We start from the raw sequence: 13,122 nt of genomic DNA on the forward strand, positions 1-13,122 counted from the left end.
TTGACATATCGGTTCTCTTAGATAACGCGGAGATATCTAAAAGACATGGGTACCACAGTTCTCCTAGATTTTACTAGAAATTATGGAGATATGTATACCTCGATTCTTCTTTTATTTTTTCTATTGTTTACATTATATTTCGAATTTAAAACAAAAAAACTATAAACTTCAATTTTCCTTTACTTTTATTAATATATACTGAGATTTTAATGCGCACCCGCAATCACAATTTTAATGCGCACCCAATTATATAAGATGGCCAATCAAAGTGGTTATCCAGCGTTGTTTGATGATATATGATATTCCCAAGTGTAGTGGGCCGGAATGGTATACGGAGTATCGTCATAGCGATTGCAAGTATCATCGCCGATTGGGTTGCGTCGGAGAACATCTCGTCCCAATGGAATCGACGTGTGGTGCGCTTTACAATGACCGCTTGGGTCACGACCATCACGGGATGTTTTACCCACGTGTATCCAGGGATTTCCCCTTCGGTTTTGGGGTCGCCTCAGATGGTATTTACCGCCGGATGTCACAAAACGGATTTCCACCGGGATGTCCAAATGCGGACTATTAGTGTTACCTTTTCTGCAAATTAGAATGAAAAAGGTTAAAACTAAAGTTTCTGGAACACCTGGAGCAGACTCTGTTGGAATTCTCTCGGATTAATATTTAAAATAACTCTCTAGGAATTCTAAATAGTTTCGTCGACACCACTTACATAAAATAACTCTCTAGGAATTCTAAATAGTTTCGTCGACACCACTTACATTGCCATTGCCGCCTCCGCCGAAATACACAGTCGATTCCGTCAAATCCCGCAATTCTTTTCAACAATTTCTAATAAATACAACTAAATAAACTGGTTACTATGCAGTCACTGAGAATCTCATAAAGAATTTTCGAGATAATTTCTCAGCAGCTTTTTTTCCGATCTGAATTGGGGAGTAGAAAAATGGCGACTGCAAAAGGCGCGAGACAATCTACTAAACAGCTAAACCGATTCAACAGTGAGTATGTAGAGGTAAACAAATACACTTGCAAAAATCGAGGGGAATTATACATTTGGTTTGGGTCCAAACTTATTTAGAAACTTGGCTAAGGTGGTTTGCGTCCTATTCAGGTAGATTCCTGTTCGCTTTTAGACATCCTTCCATGCGGGTAAGTGTCGACTATAGGGAAGCAATTTCCTACTATGGACCCCCAGCACGTAAAAAAATAACCTTAAATGTTATGGCCTCGGTTATGGCAAAAAACCATTTGAAAATACTTATACTCTTCATCATGCCACCTAATGAATGATCCAATATCAAAAGGCTAATAACATTCATAAGTTAATGAAAAGTATAAGTTTCGGAATGTATGTAACTAATGAAAAGATATTTTAGTTACTAGATAAAGATTGTCGCTGTCGTCGCTGTCCGGAACATCTTTTGCTGGCGAGGATAGGGGATCTAAATGTCAAGGAAGGAAAAATATATACGATTTGACAGTTAGGTACCACACATGTTTCGGACAGCAGAACAAAGGGAACCGAAGCGACAATCTTTGTCTGGTAACTAAAATATATTTTGACTAATGAGATGTATAAGTTTTTTCTTATACATATCATTAAGCGCCTGCTTTGGCAAAAAAGTATTAGAAATATTAATAATAAATAACATTATTTTTTTACGTGAGTGGGTCTACTATAGGGCGAATTCAGTCAGACTTTAAAATGCTAACTTCAACGAATAACGTCGTGTATCTGAGTGTTTTGTGTATGTATCGTGAAGAGGGTGCAGAACTTGTTTTTAGAAATCAAGCAGAATTATTTATTATATTGAAAATTTCTATGCGGGTCGGCAGTGTAGAAAAGGACTATTGGCCCAAAGTGCGGGTCAGGGGGTAATATGCGGTGCATCGCGCCTCCTCTGCATGTAGTATGAAGCAAATGTAAATAAACAATCCCACAATTTTTTCGTTAGTCAGCAGTAGTGTAGGTTAACCAATATCCTACAAGATTCCAGTTCGAAAAATGTTACACTTGCCAAGCGGGGTGGCCCAGGGTGGCCAGCCTCTCCCAAGTGGCGAGGCCCGGCTAATACATCTTAGGTAGGCTTGATTTGTTCGTGGATGACAGGCTTACTCCCCCCCTGGTGCGGGTTTGAGTGGAAGCAACCAACTTTTGAGTAGTTTTGGTTTTCAGTGTTCACTCATACATGCGCGCTGCGCATTTCCATCAGCTGTCAAAAAGGAGGGTGCCGCGTTGAGAACGTATTTTTGATGTTTGCTGAAATTTATGAAACAAGAAAAATAGATTTTTTGCGAACAAAAACGTATCCCAGTTCAGAAAATATGTAAGTACTTTACAATTCAAGAAATACATATGATTCATAGAAAAACATATCGTTAAATGTATTCACAATCCAGATATCAACCAGAAACGGAAACGCATTAGCATCTTAAATAGAGTGCCTAAACAACAATGGCGGCCAGAACTAGCATTATCGATGAAAGTGCCGACGATGGAGTCCCGGCCGATTTTTGGAACGAAGTTCTCGACAGCTTTGAGGTAATGGATGAATGGGCCGAGGGAAGCGAGGAGGCCAAAAAAGCAGCCGAAGAACGTGCGCGCAAAAAAAAGGAAGATGAATTGGAAAAGGTCAGGAAGTTCAATGAAGCCTGGAACATCGCTCCTGCTGCAGAAGAAGAAGTAACACGCATAGAGGTGGATAAAACGACGACAGAATCGGAAACGACACCGGTCGTGGAATCTACAACGTCGGCAGTTGAATCCGATTCCAGGTCCAAATCGCCGGACTGCGCAATCATCAACGAGGAGCGTGAAGTAATTACAGTTGAGGAAGATAACATTCATGTTGCTGAAAATTCAGTCGTTGTTATTCCGGCGGAAGGTTTACCAAAAGATCCTAGATTGAAGCGTATTGAGGAGGCCAGCCGTGTACAGAGTCCTTCGAGTCCTACCCAGGAGGCCAGAACGGGATTCACCGAACGTGAATTAGCCCCTTCAAACAGGTACTTTCAGGTAGACAGAGATCGGGAGCGTGAAGAGCAAATTCGTAAGGATCGCGAAGACTTTGAGCGAGCTAGAAGTCGCTTGAGATCTCGAAGTCCTGGGGCGCGCACTAGGCGATCTATGTCCGACGATGAGGACGATATTGGTCGGCCTTTTCCTCGGCACACTGAACGCAGCCGGTCTAGATATCGCTCGAGAAGTCGCGAACATACCAGCAGGCGTTCCAGGAGTCCGCGAAGAGCCAAGAGTTCTCGGCGGTCGAGATCACGCAGTCGTGACCGTGTTCGTAGTCGTCGTTCGACGCGATCCCGATCGAGATCGCGTTCCCGACCTCGTCGTGATCTAACCGATGAGCTCAGGGATAGGCTGACGCAATCCGGCAGCGAGAACCCCGCGGCAATGATGAACCAGATGACGTCGATGATGCAGATGATGATGGATCCCTCAAAGATGATGTCCATGAATCCTATGATGGCCATGATGATGCAAATGAATCCGATGATGGCTGCTGCTGCTGCGGCTGCCGCTCAAAGGACGGCTGACACGGCTAAAGAAACTCCGGTTGCCGAACAGCCGGATAAAAAGGATGACATAACCGCACAGGTACGTTGATTTTTTGTTGTTGTTACGCATCCATGTTCTCATTCTACTTTTACGTCGTTTATTATGATGTTAAATTTTGGAGTAGTGCATCACAAAATTACCAAACGGGAACATTTAGTTTCAATGGGAGCATCTAAATTACCGTTTTATGACTTTATTCCATTAAGAGCCTTATTCCGTACGCGCAACATTAATAAGGTTATGATTTATCGAAATCCGCGAAAACTTCTACGTAGGATCCGGAGTTGAGTTGTAAAGAACACTGGGCAAATATTCAATTTGGATGGGACAGGGGTACGAACAATTCCAATTAGATGCCTGAATAGTATCCAAGGTTTAGTCAAAATTACTTTTGAGCAATTAGTTTTATTGAAACGTTGAATAATTCTTACAAAGAATTATTCTTACAAAGCTCGTTACGGTGTTTTAAATTTGGAAGAAAATAATATTCGAAGCTTTTTATTATGTTTTATATATAGATAAATATGAAGTATTTTTTTTTTCGAGGCGTTGATTTACTGTATGAGGCGAATCCGCCACCACCCCCTCGAAACAAAACGAGCATGGTCCATAAAATATTTGAAAACAAAAAATGATTTGAACTTAATAAAACAATAGTAATCATTTTTGCACTGCAAGAGATTATGCACGAATGATATCATTTATTGTTGATTTTGTGGTTACTGTTCATAAACTTGACTAAAACTAATTTTTATGGTACCTAGACTTTATAGCTGTTGTTTTTAACCAGCTCTTATTTAAACCCAAATTATTCTGGTTCTTTTGTAAGCCTTTTTATATTTTCTTCACTGCCGCTAACCGCAAGTCGAGCACATCTGTATATGGGCCTCCATATACATATGTGCTCGACTTGCGGTTATCGGCAGTTCAAATCTCATTCAATTATTAGTGCGGGAAAATTATTAGTCATATAGTATCATTGGAAGACATCAATTTTTGTGATTACGAAATTATAATTATTACAGTTACAGTTACAGTTTAATAATAATTTATTCTTTTAGTTATTCTTGGACAGTAAAATTAATTTGTCCGATTTTTTGGCAACACGAAGTCCTATCGAGGGGAAGAAGTCAACTCGTGCTAATCTTAGAGGTGAGTTACTATGACTAATAATATTACTCTGTTTCTTATTCTCAATTTGACAATTTCAGTGGTCCAACGCATCAAGGAAGCCATCACGATTCTTGACAAACAAGAAACAAAGCAGCAAACAGCTAAATTCCTATATGTTGCTCCAACGTATCATACAGATCTAAAGAAGTTAGATAATCGTTCGCCTTTGATTTGGAACGACCAGAACGTTTTGTACTCGTCAACAAGTAAATCCAAGGATGTAGGTCTTTGCGAACCGTTCCGTAACATCAACCGTAAAATGAAGCAAATGATTGAGCGCCTTGGTTTGGATGAAGGTAACATTTCCCAGAGAATAGCCAATCAGAAGAAGGAGAAAACCTCCACACAATCCGGAGCCGATGTAGGAACTATTCAAGCCATTACGATTGTGCCCGTTAGGGGCGGTGCTTCCTCCAAACGCATGATTGAAAGGTCTATCCAAACCGAAGACTTTAATTGTTTGGATTGCGTACAACGGCGAAGTAAGACATACGTTTCCGTTAATACACAAACGGCCATTCGTGCACGCACTATTGAAGTCAGTGTCCAGACGGAACGTGATCGTGATGTTGAACTGCATTCTATGAACGATCTGAACGCGAATCAAGTCAAGATCCTAAACGAGATTATGCGTTATATGAAGAAACGGCAGGTCTCCGGAAATATGACGAACTTAATGAACAATTTGGAACGGGATGTCCCAGAACTGCGAAATCAGCACCTGAACGCGGGACTGCATTATGTTTCGGAAATAATGGAACAAAACGAACGTAACGCCAACCGCTATGCCGGACCGAATCCCATGAATCCAAAAGCGCGCGAAATGGCAATCAGGCAGGGCGGTGGAAGCTCGCGGGATCCCCGAGCGAGGGGTTCCTTCAAAGACGAACATCATGGTGTCAACTTTGATGAGATCAACAAACTGACGACATCGATGGTCCCGGCCGGATTCCGACCGTCGCCGCCACGCAGAACCAACAACAGTGGCAGCTATAATAAGCGACGCGCATGGTAAGGTGGATTCCAATGAGAGGTAAACTTTTTCAATTTTAATATGTTCTCATATACCTATGCCGTTCGTTATGCGTAGATATTGTACCCAATGTATGTGTAGACAGGTGATGTTTGTTCTGTTTATAGCGAAGGTGAAGTATCACAGCCGTAGTGGTATAGTCGGTAATATGAAGTAGAATAGACATAAATTTTCAAATTAAAAAAAAAACATCAGTCAGTCGATATTGAAATAGGCACCAAACAATGGAATAAAGCAAAACGATTATGGGTCCACCATTCTGAGGAAAACATTTTTGAAAAACACTGCATTATCGTGAAGAGCTTCAGTTTTGTGCATTCAGCCCCTTCCAGCCTACAATTTTGTCAATTCTATTTGATCTCATCAGTACCCCCTGTTCGACCACATCGAGAATTGACGTAAAGTCAATGTCAACTTCTCTCCCCGAACAGCCAAGATAGTGTGGTGTCGGCAGCCAGTTATCTGGCTAAGAATAACGCTACGGATTGCCTGTTGCACTGGTAAAAGTCCCCATACAGGTGACCTTTAAATCTCGGTGTGACGCGGCTTTATGCTTACCGAATGGTTAGGGGGTCTAAAGAGCCTGTGAAGCACCAGGGAACCCTTCACAGTATTGAGCCCTTACTGCGCTAACCGGAGCTATGTCGTAGTTGACCTTCTCCGAAATAATCGGCTACTCTTATTCAATCTTGATCAACTCAATCAACTTGAGGTTAAATAAGGGTGGGATTATGAGTATGTTTTATTTAGTTTTTCAACAAATTTATTGTCACCTATATGGATTCGCTTTATGCGTTATACACATTGTACTCTGTGGTTCGTCTTTGACGTTCTTGATTAGTTACCAATTTTTATTTTCAGGCTTCAGTTAAGATAGCTCAAATCAATCTTCAGCATAAAAGAACAGCAACGATTAATCTTTGTATACTTATGCAAAGTGGCCAATCCCAAGTGACTTTGGTGCAGGAACCCTATTTTCGCCAGGGTACTTTCTACCTTCGTAACCTAGTGAACCCGGTTTTTGCTGCTTTCAGTAAAGAAATGGCACACTCTCGATCAATGCAGCGTGCATGTGTGCTTTTTAACAACGCTATCGTTGCTACACTTATCTCTTAACTAACAATCAGAGATGTATGTGCTGTCACAATCGATGCAACGTGCGGAACCCCCGTCAGGAAATACGTATATTGTCCGGTTCATTTACCACATTATGAACCATCCCACACGGATGCTTTCAAACGAGTTGTCATATATTGCACTTCAAAAGGCCTTCTGCTAATTCTGTCGGCAGTGATGCTAATGCTCATCACATCATCTGGGGTAGCTCGGATATCAATCTGAGAGGCTCCAGCTTGATGGAATACTTAAGTAGTACCGAACTTAGTTTACTTAACATAGGCAATCGCCCAACCTTTATGGTATCTAATAGAGCAGAGGTGTTTGACATAACCCTTTGCTCCAATAGAATCAGTCACTAATTGACGAATTGGCATGTGTCAGATGAGGAATCGATATCTGACCATCGCTACATTTACTTTGATCATTTGAATGTTACTTCGCAGACGTTGCGTCTTAGAAATCCTCGTTCAACAAACCGGGATCTTTATACAGAGTTGCTCTCTACCAAATTTCATGGATATCTACCTTCTATTGAAACTTCTACTGACTTGGATGATGCAGTTGATACTACAACGCTGCACATCGTGGAAGCTTTCGAAGAAGCTTGCCCTTTGCGTTCTGTAAAAAGCTCAAGAGGAACCCCTTAATGGAATTCCGATTTGGCTAAGCTCAGGAAGCAGTGTAGAAAGAGTTGGAGCAGATGCCATTCAGCAGGGACAGATTCTTTCAAGTTGGCTCGCAAAGCTTACAACAAGGCTCTACGATCTGCTGAACGATCCGGCTGGAAAAACCTTCATGCAAATGTTTCCAATTTGAGTCAAGCTAGTCGTGAAGGGTCTTGGGCTCAAGCACGTAGAATCATAACTACTGAATCGATTCAATGGGCACTTAACAGTTTTGCTCCCTATAAATCTCCAGGGAAGGATGGGATTTATCCCGTTCTACTTCAGAGAGGTTTTGAGCATATCAAACATGTTTTAAAAAGCTTTTAGTATGCAGTTTTGCTACTGGATATATTCCCATATCCCATATAAAGTTTATCCCAAAAGGAGGACGTGCTTCGTATGAAGAAGCAAAGAGTTTTAGACCCATCAGTCTGAAAGCTAAGTAACTGCAAAATAATTTTGCTTATTGGATTGATTCCAAATATCCTTCTACTCGCTTGAGAACAAAAAGGCGGCTCTATCCGTAGCACCCAGGTGGTGAGATGAGTTTTTTTTTATTTGAATCAACATCGTGGAAAACATTTGATAACTACTTATAATATTCTGTAGTTCTATCAGGTTCTAAGCAATCACGGTTCCCAATCAAAGAAAATTGTTATATGACTTTAAAATACATGAAATAAGGTGAACAAATATTTTACAAACTTCCCACTTTCAATGAGTCCAGTTCTATCTGTATTCGTTCCAGTTGATTGTAAAACTCCACAAGTTCACTGCTGTTTAATTCTAAATTGACATTTCTTTCGGCAGTTTTCAGTTCCAGTTGTCCAAGCGCCAGTTTGTCCTTCTGTCGTGGTTCAGAGGAAAGTTGCGCTCGCACCTTCCAGGAAACATCCTCCAGTTGGTTGGATTTTCCTATTTCCTCCGTCGTCAGTGCATCCAGTATGATTTTTGTTGCTTGAATCCAATGCTTCACGAAGCAGTTGCTCTTGCTTTCTGTTAGTTGCAGATGGTTGCGGAGATCGGCTTGTAAATTGGATGGTTTCAGCATAAACTTGAGCGACCGCTTCACCAAATAGGCCAGAGATTGTAGCACTAGCCTAAACTCCTGTTCGCTGAGCTGATTCGCTTCCGTGCAGAGTTTTTCAATTTCGATTTCTGGGTCAGTTTCAGGCTGATTCCTAATGGTCGGGTTGTCGATGGTTCGGAAAAGATATTCCAACATGTTGGAGAAGCATTCATCGGGTACAGCTTCGTTGCAGAATGCAGCAGCGCTGATTAAACTTTAAAATTAAATAATGTGAGACATGATATTAAGGAGTTAGATGATAAGTTATTTACCCATCGTTCAATGAAAACCATTCTGGAAAGTTGGTCATTTCAAAATGTATATTTTGTATTAATTCCACAACGAACGAGATGGATTTGTTTTGTTATTGTCTTCCTTGTAGCTATACATACACCAAACCAAACACTTTAAATTGAATTGCTCTTTAATAATGCTGTCCAATGAGCAGCTCGAAGTAGCTCGAAGTTGTTCCTGTCACGCTCAGGCCCGTTTGTTGACAAAAAAGAACGAGCAGGACGGGAACAACTTCGAGCTACTTCGAGCTGCTCATTGGACAGCACTAATGTTTGAAATCTTGAGCGCCGCCCTGAAACACAAGGTTTTATATAATCTTTGAATTACCGTAGTTCGGGGAAACATTGATCATTTTTTAAATTGTTCTGTAAATATTTCTCCCGTAAATGAAATCAGAGCTTTTTTCATATTTTAAAATTTTGGCGAAAAATGAATGCAAATTCCTCCGAAGGTTATATCATTCAAAAGAAAATTTAGTCAAGATTAAGATACCTAACTCACAATAAGTAATTGTGATAACAGGATGTAATATTTTGTTCATGTCTTGAAAATCTGATCAATGTTATCCCGCGGTAATCAATGTTGCCCCGGACTATGGTATTCACATTTAAAATTTAGGTTACGAAATCATCTTTGGGAAAAACTCTTCCACTCCGTTCGGACAATACCGTGCACGCACCATACTTTTCGCAGTTAAGGAAATACAAAATTGAATCAACTCGTACAACTTACAGAAAGTAGCTATCTGCCTGAAATAGTTTCCATGCTGTAGTATTATTATTATATTATTGTTTGAGAACTAAATTTGGTACAAAAATCTAAAATAAATAGTAAATTGAACTTCAAAGCAGACCCCTTATTATATGCCTAACTTTGCGCACATAACTTGGAAAATTTCTAACACGAAGCAAGCGTCTATCATACAATTTTTCATCCAAATTTTATTTTTTCGGCTAATACTACTATTACAATTTATGTTCATTCCATTTGTAGGCATATTTGAGCATATTTGAGAATATGAGGATGCCCGGCATTATTTTCTTATGATTCGACATACTTAGTATGTTTTCACGTCTGTTGGTGTATGTACAGCCTCATTTATGTACATTGGCCACAGCTAACAAAAGTACTTTTTTTGCGTAAACCCTATTCCGACGAGGTATATCATAAATGTTGAAATTATCGAAGAAATACGAGTTGTGCGCAAAATTAGGTACACTGTATTGAAAAATTGTTCCTAACATTTCGCATCATCTATTTTAAAGAGAAATGTAAATAACTAACCAAATTCTCATGAGATGGCTTCTACAATATTATAATTATTGGGTCCATGTGTAATCAGTTGTCAGCGAATATAAAAATTTACAAAAAATACAGTTTTTCGGGTAACTCGTCACTTGTCATTTGTGCTAAGAACACGCCATTTTGGTCATTTTAACTGTTTTCAGTACAAGTTTCGACTATTAAAATGAAAAATATGTCATTTAACAACGAAAAAATGCATGCACTGTTATGATAACATGTACATTGTGCTGACAAGTAATCTTGTAATCTTGTAATCTTGTAATATCAACGCACCCTCTGACCATAGCCTATCTGCGTTGTATTTAAATACCACTGAGCGATACGTCTACTGGGCAACACGCCCGGTGTGCACTGCACTAAGATCTCCTTAGATGCAACCGGACCGAGATCTTACTTAAGGCTCCCAAGGGTCCGTTTCGTTGTGATATGTTGCCATAAAATAGAAATATATGCACTTGCTTTTCTAATCTACGGGAATATTTAAATTTACTAATGATATTGATTAGTGACAAGTAAATTCATTCATCGATCAGATTAGAACGAGCTCAGTGCAATTAAAATATAAACGCAATACTTATCTGCAATTCACAGAAGATGTTGGGATTGTCCTTGAAGTAATCACGTTGTGAACACAGACTTCCTGTATTGACGGTGGTTGTTATGAATATGAATACCACTGCTGATACCGGAACAATAAGATTTTCTTCATCACTGGTCGTCTGGAAAGAGGTAGATAAAAGAATTGGGCCGCTTTCACTCGCCGGCCCGCAAAACATTAGTAAGTAATTAATCTTACTACAAAGACAAAAATACAGTTCTAATAATTCTGTCTTATTAATGGATATCACACATGCCCATCTGATACTCAACTTAACCAAAAACATATCCTCAATACTTAATAAAATGATAACTGTATATAGTTTCTATTATTGTCCATATATACCTACTATTCAATCTAGGATTCCAAATCGGATAAATTAATTCAGTTGCTAACTAAAAGCTTATCCTCAACGCTTTGGCTGTCAATAGTCTCCACAATATGAACCTTAAAGGTTATAACTTTGTTCAATCCTACATCTGTTTATATTAAAACTCAATCCTAACTGCCCCGAAACCGCTACATGCGACCCACAGGACCCCAATCGAGGACGGCCTACACTATACCGTTGTGAGCTTACACCCTCTCCTGGGCTGTGCGACGCTGAAAACATGCTCCTAACGTTTGATGCCTAAAAATAAAAATAATTAAACTAATTACACTAAATCTTACACTTTTGATCGAACCCGGCTGACATTCGCGTTAAACAATGTGTTCCATGAGTGCTGATCACTCATGGTAACGCCCCGAATCGGCGAATAAAATTCAGTTTAACGCAGAGTTTAAACCCTCTCTTGCGCTAAGTAATGCTGAAAACCTAACTTCTAGGAATTTGATTCGTAGAAACAAATTATACTGAAATTGGTGCGTGGCAAAATAAGTTATACTATTAGCTAATTTAGTTAAACCCTGACTACCCCACATTATACTGGCCCGTTTGGAGTCATCCAGTGGCACTTGGTCTCAGCATTCGTTTTCTTTTTAAATTCTATAACAATTCACCACGCTTACCCCCATATTAGTAATATGTAGAACGAATGCTTGACTATTACTATACTAAGTATAGTAAAAGACCGGAAGTAATAATTGGGCCAGCCACCACCATATTGTGCTGACAAGTAATAATTATATTTCGAAATGCAATTTTAACGCATTCTATTACAAAAATATCCGCAAAATGCGCAAAGTTAGGAGCTGCGCAAAGTTGGGTGCGTGCACGGTACGGTGAAAATATATTCGGGCCGCAACTGATGCAACTTGACGACATTAACGATTTCACCAATGAACAGGGACCTTCCTTAGCCGTGCCAGGGACACGAGGAGCCTTCGTTAACCGTGCGGTAATATGCGCAGCTAAAAAACAAGACCATGCTGAAGGTGCCTGGGTTCGATTCCCGGTCCTGTCTAGGGAATTTGACTTTCTTGGACATATAAATATCATCGCGTTAGCATCATGATATACGCATATACGAATGCAAAAATGGTAATTTGGCTTAGAATCCTCGCAGTTAATAACTGTGAACACTAAACTGCAAGGCGACAATGTCTCAGTGGGGATGTAATGCCAATAAGAAGAAGGAGAAACGAACTGGGTAATACGTCGAGAGACTTAAAGCTGAATCTGCTGAAGCTTCGCTAGTCAAGTCTTGCTGCAAAGCATGAGCAGGAAGTGCTAGCGGCTAGACTGCAAGGCTGTTGCAAGACAAGACAAGAGCACATAGAATGCTCCCTTCTTCCATAGTACCAAGTACAGGAAGCGCTAGCGATAGAGCGGCAGAAAGTAGGACATACAAACGCTCAAGGGACTCGCCCAGCAATAAGAGATGCCCACAGAACGCCAAAAAAGGGGGTCCGCAAATCAGTATGACAGGTTCACGTAGGTCGCGAATAAGGGCGAAAGGCGTAAAAAAGGGCAAGGGCGAAACAAGCCAGTCGGCCACCGGAGGTGCGAGACTAACTCGATCAAGATAGCCAGCAGGTTGTATGACTCCAGGCAAACAAAAGCTAGAAAATCGAAAAGAGAAAGCGGCAACCATGCACCCCAATGAGTATAGATACTAAGGTGAGGAAATCCATATTCGTGTGCGTGACATTCGTGTATGGCGAAAATACGTTCTTCACTACTACATTCGAATGAGCTCCCATTTCCGTAATGCAACGTACACACCAGTCAAGCAGTTGGACGAACATTGACTCCGCCCCCAAGAAAACGCTTCGGTTGCTGCTTTGTTTGAACGTGTGTGAAGTTGTTCAAACAACCATTTGACAGTTGGCGGCTCGGTT

The 13,122-nt window shown here is 40.4% G+C and overlaps 3 protein-coding genes across 3 annotated transcripts; 1 reads left to right on the forward strand and 2 right to left on the reverse strand.

The window, feature by feature from the left end:
- Positions 1-210: 210 nt before the first annotated feature.
- Positions 211-924, reverse strand: LOC134225663 (uncharacterized). Its single transcript, XM_062705928.1, has 2 exons — positions 771-924; positions 211-588 (listed from the first exon to the last, which is right to left on the reverse strand). Exons 1-2 carry the CDS (start codon positions 776-778, stop codon positions 273-275), a joined length of 324 nt encoding a protein of 107 aa, XP_062561912.1. The 5' UTR covers positions 779-924; the 3' UTR covers positions 211-272.
- Positions 925-2,182: 1,258 nt separating this feature from the next.
- Positions 2,183-5,876, forward strand: LOC134225854 (uncharacterized). The gene is made up of 4 exons (XM_062706264.1): positions 2,183-2,339; positions 2,413-3,622; positions 4,645-4,735; positions 4,795-5,876. The coding sequence occupies exons 2-4, from the start codon at positions 2,468-2,470 to the stop codon at positions 5,769-5,771; spliced, it is 2,223 nt and encodes a 740-aa protein (XP_062562248.1). The 5' UTR covers positions 2,183-2,339; positions 2,413-2,467; the 3' UTR covers positions 5,772-5,876.
- A 2,217-nt stretch (positions 5,877-8,093) lies between these two features.
- LOC134225855 (COMM domain-containing protein 10) lies at positions 8,094-9,125 on the reverse strand. The gene is made up of 2 exons (XM_062706265.1): positions 8,915-9,125; positions 8,094-8,856 (listed from the first exon to the last, which is right to left on the reverse strand). Exons 1-2 carry the CDS (start codon positions 8,950-8,952, stop codon positions 8,271-8,273), a joined length of 624 nt encoding a protein of 207 aa, XP_062562249.1. The 5' UTR covers positions 8,953-9,125; the 3' UTR covers positions 8,094-8,270.
- Between the last annotated feature and the right edge of the window lie 3,997 nt (positions 9,126-13,122).

This window comes from Armigeres subalbatus, chromosome 3 (genome assembly GCF_024139115.2).
Source record: "Armigeres subalbatus isolate Guangzhou_Male chromosome 3, GZ_Asu_2, whole genome shotgun sequence".
Taxonomy (NCBI): domain Eukaryota; kingdom Metazoa; phylum Arthropoda; class Insecta; order Diptera; family Culicidae; genus Armigeres; species Armigeres subalbatus.

Coding starts and splice junctions, on each gene's coding strand:
- LOC134225854 (XM_062706264.1), top strand. CDS start 2,468: ATGGCGGCCAGAACTAGCATTATCGATGAAAGTGCCGACGATGGAGTC. Junction 3,623..4,644: donor AGGATGACATAACCGCACAG/GTACGTTGATTT, acceptor TTATTCTTTTAG/TTATTCTTGGACAGTAAAAT. Junction 4,736..4,794: donor AACTCGTGCTAATCTTAGAG/GTGAGTTACTAT, acceptor TGACAATTTCAG/TGGTCCAACGCATCAAGGAA.
- LOC134225855 (XM_062706265.1), bottom strand. CDS start 8,952: ATGACCAACTTTCCAGAATGGTTTTCATTGAACGATGG. Junction 8,857..8,914: donor TGGTTTTCATTGAACGATGG/GTAAATAACTTA, acceptor TTAATTTTAAAG/TTTAATCAGCGCTGCTGCAT.